This window comes from Drosophila innubila (assembly GCF_004354385.1).
Source record: "Drosophila innubila isolate TH190305 chromosome 2R unlocalized genomic scaffold, UK_Dinn_1.0 1_C_2R, whole genome shotgun sequence".
Lineage (NCBI taxonomy): Eukaryota > Metazoa > Arthropoda > Insecta > Diptera > Drosophilidae > Drosophila > Drosophila innubila.
In genome coordinates, this window is record NW_022995374.1 from 18,120,310 (window position 1) to 18,139,798 (window position 19,489).

At 36.9% G+C, this 19,489-nt stretch overlaps 4 protein-coding genes across 4 annotated transcripts; all 4 read right to left on the reverse strand.

Moving 5' to 3' along the window:
* Positions 1 to 5,472: 5,472 nt before the first annotated feature.
* LOC117782987 (endoplasmic reticulum metallopeptidase 1-like) lies at positions 5,473 to 8,812 on the reverse strand. The gene is made up of 10 exons (XM_034620109.1): positions 8,714 to 8,812; positions 7,964 to 8,637; positions 7,818 to 7,902; positions 7,643 to 7,763; positions 7,431 to 7,585; positions 6,995 to 7,378; positions 6,569 to 6,934; positions 6,366 to 6,512; positions 5,825 to 6,307; positions 5,473 to 5,756 (listed from the first exon to the last, which is right to left on the reverse strand). Exons 1-10 carry the CDS (start codon positions 8,732 to 8,734, stop codon positions 5,595 to 5,597), a joined length of 2,598 nt encoding a protein of 865 aa, XP_034476000.1. The 5' UTR covers positions 8,735 to 8,812; the 3' UTR covers positions 5,473 to 5,594.
* A 704-nt stretch (positions 8,813 to 9,516) lies between these two features.
* On the reverse strand, positions 9,517 to 12,901 carry LOC117782988 (endoplasmic reticulum metallopeptidase 1-like). The gene is made up of 10 exons (XM_034620110.1): positions 12,715 to 12,901; positions 11,984 to 12,636; positions 11,836 to 11,920; positions 11,658 to 11,778; positions 11,445 to 11,599; positions 11,001 to 11,387; positions 10,570 to 10,935; positions 10,366 to 10,512; positions 9,811 to 10,308; positions 9,517 to 9,738 (listed from the first exon to the last, which is right to left on the reverse strand). The coding sequence occupies exons 1-10, from the start codon at positions 12,733 to 12,735 to the stop codon at positions 9,577 to 9,579; spliced, it is 2,595 nt and encodes an 864-aa protein (XP_034476001.1). The 5' UTR covers positions 12,736 to 12,901; the 3' UTR covers positions 9,517 to 9,576.
* A 475-nt stretch (positions 12,902 to 13,376) lies between these two features.
* On the reverse strand, positions 13,377 to 16,553 carry LOC117782989 (endoplasmic reticulum metallopeptidase 1-like). Its single transcript, XM_034620111.1, is given in 11 exon segments — positions 13,377 to 13,538; positions 13,608 to 14,105; positions 14,161 to 14,307; positions 14,370 to 14,735; positions 14,791 to 15,174; positions 15,235 to 15,389; positions 15,457 to 15,577; positions 15,639 to 15,723; positions 15,789 to 16,209; positions 16,212 to 16,464; positions 16,533 to 16,553. Coding segments are annotated over 11 exon segments (2,613 nt in total).
* Positions 16,554 to 16,815: 262 nt separating this feature from the next.
* LOC117782991 (endoplasmic reticulum metallopeptidase 1-like) lies at positions 16,816 to 19,390 on the reverse strand. Its single transcript, XM_034620112.1, has 9 exons — positions 19,259 to 19,390; positions 19,112 to 19,196; positions 18,942 to 19,056; positions 18,722 to 18,876; positions 18,277 to 18,660; positions 17,845 to 18,210; positions 17,641 to 17,787; positions 17,085 to 17,582; positions 16,816 to 17,021 (listed from the first exon to the last, which is right to left on the reverse strand). Exons 1-9 carry the CDS (start codon positions 19,378 to 19,380, stop codon positions 16,860 to 16,862), a joined length of 2,034 nt encoding a protein of 677 aa, XP_034476003.1. The 5' UTR covers positions 19,381 to 19,390; the 3' UTR covers positions 16,816 to 16,859.
* Between the last annotated feature and the right edge of the window lie 99 nt (positions 19,391 to 19,489).

Genomic DNA, 19,489 nt, shown 5'->3' on the forward strand with positions numbered 1-19,489 from the left:
TGCACATTAAAATCGCCATCCGCTTTCTAGAATGTTCAGAAAAAATATAAATAATCAGTTAATGTAATTTTAAAATGACCCACATTATGTTATTTTCTTACCGTAATTTCAATCCAGAATTGTAATGGGGAGTCATCAATACCATAAGTAAACATTATGTGATATGGCTGTTTTGTAGCTAGATGAGATCGCAAGAACGACCAATCGCTAATTGTCACATCTGGCTCGGTTTGAACGAAGAAAGTCATATGGTGTGGTCCAGTCGCCTCGAATGTGAAGCGAGTAGTGGTAGCATTAACACTGGTTTTGCTCAAAAGAGTCAATGTTGTTAAACCTGGTGGTACAATAGGCTCGGAACGTGGTAACCACTTGCTGCTTAGTCGATTCTGATAATAGCGGAAATCGTACAACGGCATACCGCACATCATATGGGTTTCACACCTCGGTTTAATGCTAACCAGTCCAGTCTGATTAACCCTAGTGCCCTTCCAGGCTCTGTCTTCCCGTCGATCCTGATAGCTAAACAGATAACCAGACTCGTCCTTGCTGAGAGTACCATCAAATTCGTAGAACATATTGCGTGCTTGCTAAAATGTCGAAAGATAAGATTATTATATAAAGTCTACAAAGTCAATATCATCTGATGGTCACTTACCAAGTAGGAAACTCGTTGACCATTCGTCTTTGGACGATAAGGGAATCCCAATTGTGTGCTGCTGGCCAAGTACAACGACAGGGCTGTGGCTGCCAAGAGCAGGAATACCACAAAGCTTGGTCGACGGAAAGTGTTGATCAACGGAATCTAAAACATACCGATCTGTTAGCATTTATAGTAAATATAATAAATATTTTGGACTTGCCAGGAAACCAAAGGAGAGGACTGATCCTAGGGCTGCCAAGACAGCAATATACAAGTCCCGATTGGAGCCACTTCCTGCACGACCTCCCATCGGTGTCAGCACCACAATGAATATATAGATCAGGTAGCTGCTATACAGGAAAGGAGCAATCTGGCCAATCTTCACCAGACCTGTCCAGGCATAGCCACGATCGTGTAGAGTGGTCAATAGATTAAAAGCCAAGGAAACAACATAGAACAGAAGAGGAATTACGAAAATATATGAAGAACGCAAGCCCAAGTATTGAACACCAATTGTAATGACAGCGAGGATTACAGCCTGACTATGCAATGACAATTGTACGTGATATGGCGTTGAGATTTTATCTTGAAAAGAAATAATTAATCAAATACGTTAAAGAAAAGAAAAGTTTAACTTGTAGAAGAACTTACGTTGCGTTGGAAGTGATAGTAGATTGCTAGGGGAATACTGAGGCCAAGAAGTGAGGGGCACACATACAACCCGATTACCAACAATGGGACACTGTAGTAAGTCAGCGATAATCCAATGGAGTCCATTCCATATGCGACCACAGCTGGAAGGGCTAGTCCGAGAACAAATGAAATGATTTGGATCACAAAGACCAGGATGAACCAACGCATCACGTGACAAGTTGATACATTGGAAACTGCGGCCATTCGCCACATGGAAACGAAAACCAGAATGAGAGCTGCTGCAGCAACGCCAAAGTTCAAGGATTTTCCAGCAGCTGCTGTATAATGGAAGAAGTAGAGGCCCAAGAAATCGAAGAAAACTACATTTCCAGCCTTGTAAGCCTGTGATTCGAATAGTAAAAAATATGTTAAACGATTAAAAATAAAAGAAACTGTGATATTCTTAAGTTCTCACCTCAGTATCATGCAATTCGGTGGCATTGGCCAAACCTCGAACCAGACTGAGAACATTATCACCAGTGTTCTGCAGGGATTCACGAGGAATCACGTCGATCAGGTCATACTTGGTGTGATACACGAAGCCATTAATGAACTGGGCCATGTCCAATCCTAAAAGAAAAGGACTTGCCTTAGAAACTGCCTACAGTTCAACCAATCAATATTAAATACCTGGAATCTTGCCATAAATATTGAACTGTCTGAAGTCGGTATCCGAGGGAATAATGCCCGATTGGAAAATTTCCTCAGCCACAGTTGTACCAAAAGGATGTTTGATGTATTTCTTGTAGATCTATTAAATTTATTTAATATTAAGCGTGATTCTTTATTATATCAGTTAAATTACTCACTTGCATAAGCCATGGGTGGTTGGGACCACTCTGAAACAGAACATCTCGGCCTCCACTACCAGCGGCATCAAGGTTAAGGACAGCCCTAAAATGAAAATGGTTGAGCATCCTTGCTTTTTTTAAAAAAGAAAAATTGCAAATCTTACTTGCAATATTTTGCCCATTTGTGATACTGGATAAATCCATGAGAAGCTTGCAATGTTCCTTCTTCGGCTCCATTAAACAGAAATACAATTGGATGTTCGATGGGTTGCTTCGTTGTTGCAATTACACGCAAAGTTTCCAACATCGTGGCAATCATGAATATAGCATCGCCAGCAGAGTTGGTAAATGGCTTAGAATCAAAGTGACTATTCACGAGGAGGTAGGTCTCACTAGTACTGTTCTTGGGAGACAATTTGGCAGCAATATTTTGAACTCCTTGATACATGTTCAACATTGTTCCGTATGGGAAAGCACCGGAGACATTGGAAACGTCAATCTCCAATTCAAAATAGTCCGTCAGAAGGACACTTTGAATTTGTTCCAGTTCATTCACAATGAAATTCACGGCTTCAACCTCGTTTTCCTTGGTTCCCGTCAATTTGACACCAATATTAGACAGAGCATACAGATTTTTGTATGCCCGTTCCGCAATAAACACGTTTTTATTTGCGTCCTCCATTGTCATTGCATTTGGTAGTCGGTAGAAAAGTGGTATTACAATGGCGAAGAAAAGGAGACCCCAGAACATGAGGAATCCACCTGAATAGTACCAGGGTAGCTTTGCAGCGACCTCCTTTGTAGGGACATTTCGGGGTGCTTCCACCGATTCGTCCGAGATCTAAAAAAAAGGTTTTTACAAAGGATTAAATATTATAAGTTTGATAATATATTCAACTTGTATGTAGTCTCCTTACAAGTTTGTCCTTATCACCCATTCTCCTGGTAATACAATGACTATTCCTCTGCAAGGTATTCCAAACGAGAACTACTTCCCTAATGAAAATGTGATCCGCTTATATTCAAAAATCGTTATCAAAAACCCAAAAATTAATCAAAAGAGTAAAAAATAATATGACACTAATTTATTAATTGCCTATTATTCATTTGCAGCATAATTTAGATTTGTCAACATGTGCTGTATGCTGTGACAATCAATTATTCCGCCAATCATATAATGTTGAAGACTGATAACACTCAGCAACAATATTATCATATTTTTATGTGTCTGTATTTCTGTTAACTGTGTCAATCTTTAAGCTTTTCGTTTATAGTTTAGTTCGCTTATCCCCCCAAAATGAATTTGTAAGTATTAAAAAGCTATTTTGGAATAATAAAGATGCAAATGTTATTCTAGAAAGGTAGTGCAAAAGCTGTAACAATGAAATATTTATTCGTCCCAAGCTTTTTATTGCTCATTGCAGTTGTACATATGTCAAAATGCCAAGTTTCTTCAGGAAGGTGCAACACGTGTAGACTTATCATTCAATTATTCGCTCATGGTTATCAAATTATTTTATGATTAACTTAACAGATCTTAAGCGTGTGGGAACATATAAAATAATTATAAGTTGATGTAAACTGATACTGAAAATTGTCGATATAAATTCATATCGCAATTTATACTGATATGTGAATATTTAGATAAGGGTTATTGTATATTTAAATTAATGGAAATTGCTGTAATTTTATGCGTCTTATTCTCTAACATTTTGTTTATTACATAATATTACGCCAATTAGTTTTAGGAAGATTTCTCTTTACATACAATGCTGTGACAAGATATATTAATGTATTTTAAAGATTTTCATTTTCAGTTATAATTCTCAGAGCTCTGTCCCACCCCAACTTTAAAAACGGTGTTGCTAACATCCATATTTCGTGGCACCTCTATTTATGGGGTCTGCAGAAAAATATAGTAAGTGCTGATATTATGGTTTAACCCATCATGGCCGATTTTCGCAGTTGAGAAAAGTATTTTTTCTAAAAACAATAATATATAAGCAGTATGCAGATATTTTATGTCATATATCAAATTGTATCGCACATTTGTTATGGAATAAGACATTTGTTTGAATCAGAATAAAGACATTTTATATACGTAAATTAAACTGAAATATATATATGAAACATTATTCGGCACTGACAATATCATTATGTTGATAGTTCAGGGTTCAAGTACACACTCAAATTGGAATGTGCGAATTAATGGTGTTTTGTTTAAAATTTGTATATAAATAAACAATCATAAGAAACGCATACTTTTTTATATATTGCCCTGGGCTTGTGAAGGCAAAGCGACCGACACTTTGAAGTTTAAGCTAATAGATCGTTGGTATCACTCATCCACATATCACACTGTCAGCTGTTTGATGTTGATTTTCATCAGCTACTTACAAATATTTGCAACTTTTTTATCAATAAATTATAAAAATGTGTAAGATTTATATATATTTTTTTATGTATTCATAATGCAGAATTAGAAATGAGTAAGTTTAAGAGTATTTTCTTGTCGAGCATGCTCGCCGAGAACAGTTTTCCTTTTGTTAGTTTTATTGTAATAGTACACTTATGATTTTACAGTCAATTACTGATATGGTTTTTATTTGAAACACGTTTCAACCAACCATTACCAAATAAAATTTATCAGTCTTATTTATATTCGAATTAATTATAATTTTATAGAGAGGTGTGAGTTCTTGAACTCACGAATTGAAACTCTTATCGTTTATATTTCCACACCTTGCTATGCCAAGTATCAAAGCGAGTTCTGATAGTGCGTAACATCTCTTTTAGACGAGAACAATTCAACTGATCTCTTAGTTTGCGTAGCTTATGCAAAGCAGCCTCCGAATTCCACTTTTTTAAGATCTTCAACATTTTCTACTCTCTCCACCAATTTTAATGTTGCCTAATCATGAGTGTTCGGACTCGCGTCTCTCTGCGGTTTCATTTATTCATATACTATCTGTTCTGACTATCTATATCTGTGTACTGAACGCTCAGAACTTTTGTGATCAATACTAATTTCTAGTCATTTGTAGCATTTAATTATTTGACCATGGTCCTAATGAATCTCCTCATGGAATTTCATTCACTAGGGAAATGTTTTAATAAGTGTTCAGCCTAACAAGGTTGTTTATAAAATATATACTTATAACTCATACTTTTTAACAGGCAATAAAACTGGAACTGGTACCGGAACCGTTAGCCGAAACCAACCGTTTAATTTTGAGCACCCTAGCCACAACCGTAACTGAACCAAGAACCGAAACGGTTGAACCGTTTAAAGTCTCATAACTTTGCCACAATAAAAGCGATCTGGAATTTCGAAAATTGAATTATAACTCTCAAACAATTTGTGATTTATTTATTTTTTTATTTACATCAATGGAACCATACATAGTAGACTTCAAATAATGAATGTATATTCATTACAGTAACAGGTCAATTGCAACATTTAATTAGTGCTAAAATATGTATCTTTGGTATAGGGCAGGCCACTCGTTCAGAATTGAATAAGAGGGGAATGATGATGCTAACTTTTTACTTTGAGCATCTCCCTCACTCATAATGTACTGTGCTGACACTCCCAGTTGAAATAAAGGTACATTGAAATCGCCGTTTGATTTCTAGATTAAGATGAAAATAAAATTATTGTAATTAAAATATTAGAGATCTAATAAAGACTGTAGCTTACCGATACTTCAAAAAAGAAGTTCACTGATGAGTCGTCTATACCATATGTAATGGTTATGCGAAAAGCTTCTGTTGGTGGATTATCCAGATAACTCTTTAGGAAGGACCAGTTACTTATTACCACATCATCGTAGGGTTGAATAAACAAACTCATGTGGGGAGGACCTGTTAAATTGAACTCGAAACGACAAGTGGTAGAATTCACAATTGTTTTGCTAAGCAACTCCAATTTGGTTGGACCTGGAGGTACAATGGGTTCCGATCGTGCCAGCCATTTGGTGTTTAGACGGTTTTGAACGTAGCCATAATCATGCAACGGCATTCCACACATCATGTACTTTTCGCAACGTGATTTCATACTGACCAAGCCAGTCAAGTTAACCACAAAAGTTGTTTCTTCACGGCGGTCTTGAAAATTAAACAGATATCCAGACTCGTCCTTACTAAGAGTCCCATCGTATTCGTAGAACTTATTTCGCACATGCTGAAATTTCAATAAAATTTAGAACATAAGATAAAAGTAATTAACACAAAATAATTACCAGGTATGCAACTCGCTGTCCACTCGTCTTTGCACGATAAGGGAATCCCAATTGTGTGCTGCTGGCCAAGAATAAAGAGAGGGCTGTGGCAGTCAAGAGGAAGAATACCACAAGGCTTGGTCGACGGAAAGTTATTATCAGCGGTACCTACATATAAGAGAAATTGGTAAATTGTTTAGTTTAAAAGTTGAAAGTGAACTTACCAAGAAGCCACAGGAGAGAACTGTTCCTACGGCTGCCAAGACTGCAATATATAAATCCCGATTGGAAGCACTTCCTGCACGACCTCCCATCGGTGTCAGCACCACAATGAATATATACACAAGGTAGCTGCTGTAAAGGAATGGAATAATCTGACTAACTTTTAAAAAACCTGTCCAGGCATATCCAAGGTCATGAAAAATGGTCATCAGGTTAAGAGTCAACGATATAACGTAGAACAGAAGCGGAATTACAAAAATATATGATGAACGGAAGCCGGAAACTGTAACACTGACGGCTAGAAGAGCCAGGATTACAGCCTGACTATGTAGTGCCAGTTGGAGATGATACGAAGTTGAGATTTTATCCTAGAAAATAATACACGAGTGATATTGAAAATTTAATTAAAATAATAGAATGGATCTTACGTTACGCTGAAGACTGTAGTAGATAGTTATGGGTAAACTCAGGCCAATAAGTGAGGGACACACATACAACCCTACTATCAGCATAGGTGTGCTATAGTATGTCAGCGACAGTCCGATGGAATCCATTCCGTAAGCGACCACAATTGGAAGAGCTAATCCAAGTACAAAAGAAATGATTTGAGCCACCATAACCAGGATGAACCAACGGATCACGTGACATATTGAAACTTGGGAAGCATCTGCCATTCGCCAGATTGAAATTAAGATTAAGATGAAAGCAGCTCCAGCAACACCATAGTTCAAGGACTTTCCAGTGGCCTCTGAATAGTGAAAAAAGTAGAGACCCAGAAAATCAAAGTAGATAGCGTGTCCAGTCTTGTGGTCCTGAAATTTTGGTTAATGATTAGAGTTCAGCACAACGAAATCAAGTTCTTACCTCAGTATTATACAATTCTGTTGCATTGGCCAATCCTCGAACCAGACTAAGGACATTATCACCAGTATTCTGAAGGGATTCACGAGGAATAACGTCGATGGTGTCGTACTTAGTATGATATACGAAGCCATTAAAACACTGGGCCATGTCCAAGCCTACGAATGACTTTCTTAAAAGTATTCTCTAAATTTCTGCAGATCATTTATAAAAACCTGGAATTTTTCCATACGTCCTAAACTGTCGGAAGTCTGTATCCGAGGGTATAACACCCGATTGGAATATTTCCTCAGCCATGGTTGTAGCGAAAGGATGTTTGATGTATTTTTTGTAGTACTGTAAAATATAATTAATATAAAGATTGATTTTAAGCTTTGTCTGATTTCTTACAGCTACAAGCCATGGATGATTTGGACCAGTTTGAAATAGAACATCGCGGCCTCCGCTTCCAGCAGCATCAAGATTAACCACTGCTCTAGAAATAATATTTCAGTATGTATTTTTCATTAGTAGTATATAGTTTTACTATAACTAACTTGCAGAAGGGTGCCCATTTGTGCTGTGTGATAAACGCATGAGAAGCCAATAGTCCCACTTCCTCACATCCATTAAACAGAAATACAATTGGATGTTCAATGGGTTGCTTCGTTGTTGCAATAACCCGTAAAACTTCCAACATCGTGACAATCATAAATCCGGCATCACCCGCAGACGGAGTAGCTGGCTTGGAATCAAAGTGACTGTTGACCAGAAGGTAAGTCTCACTGGTGCTGTTCTTGGGAGATATTTTAACCACAATATTTTGAATCCCTTGATACATTGAAATTTTTGTGTTAAATTGGAATCCACCAGAGAATTGTGATAAATCAATTTCCAAATCAAAATACTCATCCAGACAATCGTTCTGAATCTGTGAGACCTCTTTCATTATAAAATTTACTGCCTCAATCTCATTTTCCGTACTGCCAGTCAACTTGGTACCAATATTAGATAAAGTATACAGATTTTTGTAAGCACGTTCCGCAATGAACACATTTTTGTTTGCGTCCTCCATTGTCATTGCCGTTGGTAGTCGATAGAAAAGTGGTATAACAATGGCGAAAAAGAGGAGTCCCCAGAACAGCAGGAATCCACCTGCTAAGTACCAGGGTAGCTTTCCATTGACCTCCATTGCGGTAGCATTTCTAGTTTCTACTGAATGGTCCGATAACTATAAAATATGCGTTAATAGTTAAATATAATTACCATTTGTCTAATACATTGTTGAAAAGATTTGTATCTCTTACAAGTTTTTCCTTGTTACCCATACTTCACTGTAGTAATCACTTATTAATGAAGTGACACCAAGGCTTACCAAATCAAAACTGAGGCGATTGAAAACCGATTTTGCTATTGTCAGTGAACTAAATTTTACGGACGGGGCTGTAAAAAGGCCAATTGGATAAAAATAACTGATTGGTAACAGTTTTTTGTTGATCGAAGAACTTATTTAGATACAAAAACAAACAATAAGAAATTCTTTTGATAACCAATACATAATAGAAATCAACAATTTAGATATCGTGTATTTGTAAGTTATTAAACAGCACATTTATAATTCAAAAATAGAGTAAATTATACTAAAAGTGTGGAAAAGTCAAACTTATACTTATTCTGGTGACTGCTTGTAGTTCTGAAAAAAAAATAATAATTCATCTCAAAGACCTGCGGCTGTGATTATTGTTATAGTTAAGAAAGTGTCTTAATTCTCATAATTGCAATATGAGCAATTTAATGAATATCAATTAAATTGCTAACACGCTTATGACTAGCACATCTACTTACTGATATTAAAAGCGTTTTACAATTACTTCTTTGCTTTTATTGAAACCACTTATCGTTCGATAAGAATTTATGATTATGATCAACCCGTATTTTACTTTCAATCATATATTTTCGCATGAAATCAGTTGTCGCTGTTAGAAACAATCAAAAAGCAATCATGTTCGGACTCTTTAAAGACAGAAAAGTTACAAATATTTTCACAACTTTAAACCATCATAGACTATTTATTTGAACCCACTTAAATTAATATTATCTGCTTCTGAAATGTAAAAAAATGTTTTTTATTTAATTTTGAATGAATATTTGTTTTTACAAATATTTATATCTAAAAAATGTATCTTTGATACAGCGCAGGCCAATGGTTGAGCATTGAATAGGAGGGGAAAGATGAGGCGAACTTTATACTCTCGGAGTCACCATCATGTGCCATGTAATGTCCTGACACTCCGAGTTGGAATAAAGGTACATTAAAATTTCCATTTAGTTTCTAGAGTTTGTAGATTGAAAAGATAAAATTGTAATTGAGCTGCAAATAACTCAAATTAAAAATATTACTTACCGAAATATCAATAAAGAAGTTAAATGGCGAGTCATCATTAGCATACTTGAAGTTGATCTGACGTGGAATATGTGCTGGCGGTGGTTTATCAAGATAAGTGCGCAGAAACGACCAGTCACTTATTGTCACATCATTATAAGCCTGGATAAACAATCTCATGCTAGTGGGACCCGTCAACTTGAACTCAAAGTGCACAGTTGTGGCATTAATAATGGTTTTGCTCAGCATTTCCAGTTTGGTTGGTCCTGGTGGCTCAATGGGTTCCGAACGTGGCAACCAAGAACATTGAAATTCCTGCGCAACGCATCGATTATCATGCAACGGCATCCCGCACATCATGTGCTTCTTACAATTCGATTCCAGACTCACCAAACCAGTCAAATTCATTTTCGTGTCCAAAAGTGGTTTTTCTCTACGACGATCTTCATATAAAATTAGGTAACCAGACTCGTCTCTACTGACAGTTCCATCGTACTCGTAAAACATATTTCGCACTTCCTAAAATAACATATTTAATTTATAAGATTAAATTAATAAGTGATGTACGATGCTCACCAAATAGTCAATACGCTGTGCATTTGTTTTTGGCCTATATGGAAATCCCAATCGTGTATAACAGGCCAATATTATAAAGAGAGCTGTAGTTGCCACCAGGGTTAATATTACAAGGCTTCTTTGACGGGAAGTGCTAAGCAGGGGTACCTACAGATTACAGACGTTGGTATAATATTTAGTTCTTAAATTCAAATGATTGCTTACCAAGAAGCCACAGGAGACAACTGTTCCTAGGGCTGCCAAGACAGCAATATTGAAATCCCAATTGGAAGCACTGCCTGAACGTCCATACATTGGTGTAAGCACAACAATAATCGTATAGACGAGGTAGCTGATGTACAGGAAAGGAATAATCTGGCTAATTTTTAGTAGTCCTATCCAGGCATAGCCACGATCGTGTAAAGCGGTCATTAGATTAAGAGCCAAGGCAATATTGTAGAAAATAAGAGGAATAACGAAAATATATGAAGAACGGAAGCCTAAACATGTTAAGAAAATGGTAAGAACAGCCAAGTTTATTGAGTGACTATGTAATTTCAACTGAGCGCAGTAAGGTTTTGAGATTTTATTCTGTAAAAAAAAAAGATTAAAAATATGTGTAAGAAAAGATTAAATTAACATGATAATTCACTTACATGGCACTTTACACATAAGTAGCTGATAAGCTGAGGCAAAATCTGACCGATAAGAGAGGGAGTCACATACAAGCCGATTATCAGGTAAGGGCTGCTATAGTAAGTCAGTGATTGCCCGTGGGAATCCATTTTATTTGCGACAACTATTGGAAAGTATATTGAGAGTACGAAGGAAATCACCTGCATTACTTGTAAGATGATAAACAAGCGGATTATGTAGCAAATTGAAACTTGAGATACAGATGCCATTCGCCACATTGAGAAAAAGATCAGAATGAAAGTAGCTCCAGCAACGCCAACATTCAAAAGTATCCCATTAGTTTCTGAATAGTAGAAGAAAAAGATCCCCAAAAAATCAAAGTAGACAGCATGTCCAGTCTTGTGAGCCTAAGAATATATAGTAAAAAGAAATAAGCGATTAAGAAAAATAAATCAAGTTCTTACCTCGGTATCATGCAATTCGGTTGCATTGGCCAAGCCTTGAACCAGGCTTAAGATATTATCACCGGTGTTCTGAAGGGATTCACGAGGAATCACATCGATGGTGTCATATTTGGTATGATATACAAAACCATTAAAACACTGGGCCATGTCCAAACCTGCAATTGATTATGTGTAAAAACATTCTCTGAATTCCTGCAGATCATTAAAAAATACCTGGAATATTTCCATATGTTCTAAATTGTCGGAAGTCTGTATCCGATGGAATAATGCCCGCTTGGAATATTTCCTCTGCCATGGTAGTAGCAAAAGGATGTTTGATGTATCTTTTGTAGTACTTAAAATATTATTAATATAAAGAGTGATTGTGAACAGTATCTGTCTGTAATCTTACGTCTACAAGCCATGGGTGATTGGGGCCAGTTTGGAATAGAACATCTCGACCTCCACTTCCAGCAGCATCAAGGTTGATCACGGCTCTGGACGATTAATCATAAAATAAGTGATCTTCATTTGTTGCAAGTACTTTTACTATAACTAACTTGCAGAAGGGTGCCCATTTGTGCTGTGTGATAAACGCATGAGAAGCCAACAGTCCCACTTCCTCAGCTCCATTAAACAGGAAGACGATTGGATGATCGATGGGTTGTCTCGATGTTGCAATAACCCGTATAACTTCCAACATCGTGACAATCATGAATCCAGCATCACCGGCACCCGGACCGGACATGGAGTCAAAGTGGCTATTGACAAGGAGATAAGTCTCGCTAGTACTGTTTTCGGGAGATAATTTTACGACAATATTTTGAACTCCTTGATATATCCTGAGAAGGGAACCAGTGATAAAGGAGCCAGAAGAATGTTGAAGATCAATTTCTAAATCAAATAAGTCGTCCTGAAGATCTTCCTTAATCTTTGACAGCTCATTTTGAATAAAGTTTACGGCCTCAACTTCATTTTTTTCAGTGCCGGTTAGTTTTATTCCAATATTGGAAAGATTATATAGATTTTTGTATGCTCTCTCTGCGATGAACACGTTTTCATGAGCATCCTCTATTGTTAGTGCCGTTGGGAGTCGATACATAAGGGGTATTACAACGGCGAAGAATAGGACTACCCAGAACAGAACGAATCCACATGTAAGGTAGGACGATAGCTTTCCATTTCTCCGGGTTTCAACCGATCCATTGAAGAGCTATATAATATGGGTTTAAGGATGATTATAATTTTAATTGCTTTAATATATTAATTAATTGATAAGTTTTTTTTTTACCAGTTTTTCCTCGTCATCCATACTTTTATTTTAAGTAGCGGCACCAAGGCTTTCCAAATCAAGACTAATTTCGTTACGCGAATGAAAACCGATTATTTTGTTGTCGAGAACAGTATAATAAAGACGAACTGATAAAAAGTATAATACCACTACGTTAGTGATCGAACATAGTTTAGATATGAAAATCGGTGATAAATTTGTTATTTATAATTATTTCTCAGAATCATCTAATAAATACACATATGTAGTTCACTTACAGAGTACAAGTTGAGTTGTTTATACATACATCTTAAAATCTAAGCGCGAAAGCGTTAAACAATACATTAGTTAACAACACTTTAGATTTCATGTACTTAAAAGTTATTGTTTTTAGAGAAAAACACGAACAACTATAAATGTGTGTGTCTTTGCCAGCTGTTAATAGTAAGTGAAGTGAGCTGCACTGTGATACAGATCGTAAGCAGCATGTTAATAGTGCCAAAGTGAGCATAACATTTCATTAACATTCTGTTAATATTAAGTAAACATTACATTAACAATTAACATTTTTGTGGCAATCAAACGGAAACTCAATAGCAGTTAAATTTAAATTAGATAGAGACATAATAATTATAAAAAACATTTATTTATTTAATAATAATTTGAATTTATTTCTAATATAACTAATATATGAATCTTTGATAAAAGGCAGGCCAATGGTTAAGACTTGAATAAGAGGGGAAAGATGACGCGAACTTCATACTCTCGGAGTCACCATCATGTGACATGTAATGTCCTGATACTCCCAGTTGGAATAAAGGTACATTAAAATTTCCATTTGATTTCTAGAGTTAGTAGATTGATGTAATAAGATTGTAATATAAATATTAAAAATATGAGTTATTATATCATACCGAAATTGCCACAAAGAACTTTAATGGCGAGTTATCTATAGCATACTTGAAGTAGATCTGATGTGTAATCGGTGCTGGCGGTGGGTTGTCAAGATAGGTCCGTAGAAAAGACCAGTTGCTGATTGTAACGTCTTCATAAGCCTGAATAAACAATCTCATACTGATGGGACCCGTCAACTTGAACTCAAAGTGCACAGTTGTGGCATTAATAATGGTTTTGCTCAGCATTTCCAGTTTGGCTGGTCCTGGTGGCTCAATGGGTTCCGAACGTGGCAACCAAGAACACTGTAACCTCTGGGTCACGTATCGGTTATCATAAAGCGGCATCCCACACATCATGTGCTGCTCGCAGCTTGACTTTAGACTGACTAAACCAGTCAAGTTAACTTTCGTGCCCAAAAGAGGTTTTTCTCTGCGACGATCGTCAAACAAGATTAGGTAACCAGACTCGTCTCTACTGACAGTTCCATCGTACTCGTAAAATATATTTCGCACTTCCTAAAGGAACATACGTAATAAGAAAAATATAAATAACGCTAAAAAAGATACTCACTAAGTAATCAATACGTTGTGCATTTGTTTTAGGTCTATATGGAAATCCTAAGCTTGTGTTGCTGGCCAAACATATAGTAAGGGCTGTGGTCGCTACCAGGGCTAGAATTACAAGGCTTGGTCGACGAAAAGTGTTGATCAGTGGTATCTAAATTTAAGAAATGTTATTGGATTATTATTATTTAGTAAGGAGAACAGTTATAATCTTACCAAGAATCCAAACGAGAGGATCGTTCCGAAAGCTGCTAAAACAGCAATAAATAAATCCTGATTGGAAGCACTACCTGATCGACCGGCCATGGGTATTAGTACCACAATAAAGAAATAGAAGAGATAGCTGCTGTACAGGAAGGGAATAACCTGGCTCACTTTTAGGATGCCTGTCCAGGCATAGCCAAGGTCGTGCAGAATTGTCATTAGACTAAGACCCAAGGAAATAACGTAGAAAATAAGTGGAATTACGATGATATATGAAGAACGAATACCCAATTGTGTTAAAGCAATGGCTAGAAGAGCCAGGATGGAAGCCTGGCTATGCAATGCCAATTGGAGGTGGTACGAGCTTGAAATTTTGTCCTGAAAAATAAAATTTTGTAAGATAGATGAACCTAGCACACATGAATGAACTTACAATGCGCTGGAGACTATAGTATACGGTTATTGGCAGACTGAGGCCAATAAGAGAGGGACTGACATACAACCCAATAATCAGCAAAGGGGTGCTATAGAAAGTCATTGAATATCCGTAGTAATCCATGGCGTTAGCGACCACTATCGGAAAGGCTAATCCAAGCACAAAGGAAACAATTTGTATCACTATTACCATGATAAACCAACGGATCACGTAGCAAATCGAAACTTGGGATACAGCTGCCATTCGCCACATTGAAAAGAAGACTAGAACTAGAGCAGTTCCAGCAGTTCCGAAATTCAAAAATATTCCAGTTGCCTCTGAATAGTGGAAGAAATACAGTCCCAGGAAATCAAAGAATACAGCATGACCGACTTCATGTGCCTGTCAATAAATTTGTGATATTATTAGTACATTAATATTTTAAATAACTTCAGTTTTTACCTCGGTATCACGCAATTCTGTTGCATTGGCCAAACCTCTAACAAGGCTAAGAATATTATTCCCGGTGTTCTGAAGGGATTCACGCGGAATCACATCGATGGTGTCATATTTGGTATGATATACGAATCCGTTAATACACTGGGCCATGTCCAAGCCTACAATTCACAATTCTTTAGAAGTATTTTCTGAGCTCCGGCAGATCATTATTAAATTATTAGGTACCTGGAATTTTGGCATATGTCTTAAACTGTCGAAAGTCTGTATCCGATGGTATATAGCCCGCTTGGAACATTTCCTCTGCCATGGTTGTTGCGAAAGGATGTTTGATGTATTTTTTGTAGTACTGTAAAATATAAATATATATTTAGAGAGTAACTTTATGTTATATCTAACTGATAACTTACGGCAGCAAGCCACGGATGATTGGGACCAGTTTGAAATAAAACATCTCGACCTCCACTTCCAGCAGCATCAAGGTTGACCACGGCCCTGCAATAAAAGTTTTTAAAGTATTATATTTATTTACTGAATGGAGTTATATTTTAAAAACTTACTTGCAAAAAGGTGCCCATTTGTGCTGTGTGATAAACCCATGAGCAGCTTGAAGTCCTCCCTCCTCAGCTCCATTAAACAGGAAGACAATTGGATGCTCAATGGGTTGTCTCGATGTTGCAATAACCCGCAAGACTTCCACCATTGTGACAATCATGAAGCCAGCATCTCCGGCTCCTGGACCATTCTCCGCAGAGTCGAAGTGACTGTTGACAAGGAGATAAGTCTCGCTGGTACTGTTCTTGGGAGATAATTTAACGGCAATATTTTGAACGCCTTGATATATCCTGAGCCAGGTTTTAATGACAAAGGAGCCAGAGGAATGTGAAAGATCAATGTCCAAATCAAATAAGTCGTCCTGAATATCTTTCTTAATTTTTTCCAGCTCACTTAAAATAAAGTTTACGGCCTGAACTTCATTTTCTCAGTACCGCTTAATTTGATTCCAATATTAGAGAGAGTATAGAGATTTTTGTATGCTCTCTCCGCGATAAACACATTTTCATTTGCATCCTCCATTGTTAATGCCGTTGGTAACCGATAAAAATATGGTATTACTACGGCGAAGAAGAGAAGTCCCCAGAACAGCAGAAATCCGCTTGCAAAGTACCATGGTAACTTAGCATTCTTCGTCTTTGTGTTGACATTTCTCGGTGCTTCAACTGATTCGATCGATATCTTTTTATAATAATATTTAAGATTAGATAAATATAATTTTTTTAGTTCAATTGTTAAGCGGTTCTTACGAGTTTTTCCTTGTCAGCCATCTTGTTTTTTTTTTTTTGCTTATGTTGCTCAATCAACGCATTTCAAATAAGAACTGCCTTTCTTAACCAGCTGTCGATGGCTTTTATATTTAGTTATCAAATAAATAGGTATTGTAAAGTGTGCGTCTTAATAAAAATTATGGGGCTATATTATTAATTGCCTCAAACATGATTTAGGCATGGAAGATTAGACGACAGCGAGATAATATAATATTGTGGTTGATAACCATTACTTCGAGGGTTGATCGAAACAAAGACAGTCTTAAAAAGTCTGCTTTTATATACTTTATTTGTTATTTATCATAGTTAAAAAATATATCTTTGATATGAGGCCGGCCAATCGGCTCGAATAGCAAAATCAGGAAATGAGGATGCGAGTTTTTGACTTTCCGCATCGCCCTTATATCCGATAAAATGTGCTGAAACTCCGATTTGGATTAGAGGAACCTTGAAGTCGCCATTTGTTTTCTGCGAATAAATAAAAAAGGATATTTTATTTTTGGTAAATATATTGTAACGTAAATATCTTACCGAAACTTCAACAAAGAAATGCAAAGATGAGCTGTCAATACCGTAGTTGAAGAATATATGATAGGATAAAGGATATTTTGGGGGATTCTTAAGGTAACTCATTAGGAATGACCAGTTGGTTATAGTCACATCTTCATAAGTTTGAAAGAAGATACTCATTTGAGCAGGACCTGTCAAATTGTATTCAAATCGACAAGTAGTTGAATTAATAATGGTTTTGTTCAGCATCTCCAATGTGGTTGATCCTGGTGGTTCAATGGGCGTGTCACGTGGCAACCACTTGCTTTCAAGACGCTGCTGCACGTAACGGTAATCATACAACGGCATACCGCACATCATGTGTTTCTCACAATTCGATTTTATACTGACAAGACCAGTCAAGTTGACATTAGAGCCGTCAAGTACGGTTTCCTTACGTCGATCCTGATACAAAAACAAGTAACCAGACTCGTCCTTACTGAGAGTGCCATCGTACTCGTAGAACTTATTCCGCACATGCTAGAAAGTGAATGAAATTTTGAATGGTAGTCAAAAATAGTAAATACACAATAAGTACCAGGTATGCAACTCTCTGGCCACTCGTCTTTGGTCGATAAGGGAATCCCAATTGTGTGCTGCTGGCCAAGAACAAAGAGAGAACTGTGGTTGCTAACAGGAGAAATACCACAAAGCTTGGTCGACGGAAAGTGTTAATAAGCGGTACCTATAGATAACAGATATTGGTAAATTATTCAGTTAACAATGTCGATAATTGACTTACCAAAAATCCAAAGGAAAGAACAGTTCCAACGGCTGCTAAGGCTGCAATATACAAGTCCCGATTGGAGGCACTTCCCGCTCGAGCTCCCATTGGTGTTAGCACCACAATGAATAGGTAGGAAATATAGCTGCTGTACAGACATGGAATTACCTGGCTTACCTTTAACAAACCTGTCCAGGCGTAGCCTCGATCATGCAAGGGAGTTAACAGATTAAAAGCCAAAGAGGCAAAATAGAAAAAAAGGGGAATTGTGAGAATATATGTGGAACGGATACTCAAAACTGTTAATGCAATAGCTAGAAGAGCCAGGATGACGGCCTGACTGTGCAATGCCAATTGGAGATGGTAAGCACTTGAGATTTTATTCTAGAAAATAAGAAAAATTTAAAAATGTATACAAAAGATCAACTTGACTCATGAAAATGTACTTACGTTACGCTGAAGACTGTAGTAGATAGTTATAGGTAAACTTAGGCCAATAAGTGAGGGACACACATACAACCCTACTATCAGCATAGGGGTGCTATAATAAGTCAACGACAGTCCGAAGGAGTCCATTCCATAAGCAACCACAATTGGAAGAGCGAGTCCAAGCACAAACGAAATGATTTGAATAACCATTACCAGGATAAACCAACGCATCACGTGACAAGTTGAAATTTTGGAAAAATTTGCCATCCTCCAGATTGAAACGAGGATCAGAAAGAGAACTGCCCCAGCAACGCTATAGTTCAAGGATTTTCCAGTAGCCTCAGAATAGTGAACAAAGTAGAGTCCCAGGAAATCAAAAAATACGGCAGGTCCATTATTGTGTGCCTGGAATTTCGATGGTTGAAAGATTATACTAATAGAAAATACAAATAAATAACCAATTTACCTGCGGATCATTTAATTCAGTTGCGTTTGCCAGTCCGCGAATCAGACTGAGAGCATTATCGCCGGTGTGCTGAAGGGATTCATGTGAGATCAGATCAACTACATCATATTTGGTGTGATATATAAACCCATTAAAGATTTGACCCATATCCAAACCTAAAAGAAATCGAATACTTATTATAACTACACTTTTTGCGATTGAATTTATAATTTTTTTTTACCTGGCATGTGTTCTTTAAATATTCTAAAGTCGGAATCAGATGGTATTGTACCGGACTGGAAAATTTCCTCAGCCAAGATTGTGCCAAAGGGATGTTTCACATACTTGTTGTAGTACTATAAATTAAATAAGTTTTAAAAATATTGTACAATAGATAAAGCAATATCTTACATCCACAAGCCAAGAATGGTTTGGTCCGCTCTGAAATAATAACTCTCGACCATTACTACCTCCAGCATCGAGGTTTACAAATGCCCTTTAATGAAATTGGTTATTTTATATTCGAAAATATTTTAGGGAAATATTTTTAAAACTCACTTTAAGTTAGGCACCCATTTGTGTTGTTTTATAAATCCGTGTGAGGCTAGCAGAAAGCTTTCCTCAGCTCCATTAAAAAGGAAGACGATAGGATGTTCAAAGGTTTGTTTTGTTGTTGTCATCACTCTCAAGACTTCCAACATGGTAACTACCATGAATCCAGCATCTCCAGCTGAGGGAGTTTCTGGCTTTGAGTCGAAGTGACTATTAACTAGGAGGTAGTTCTGATTT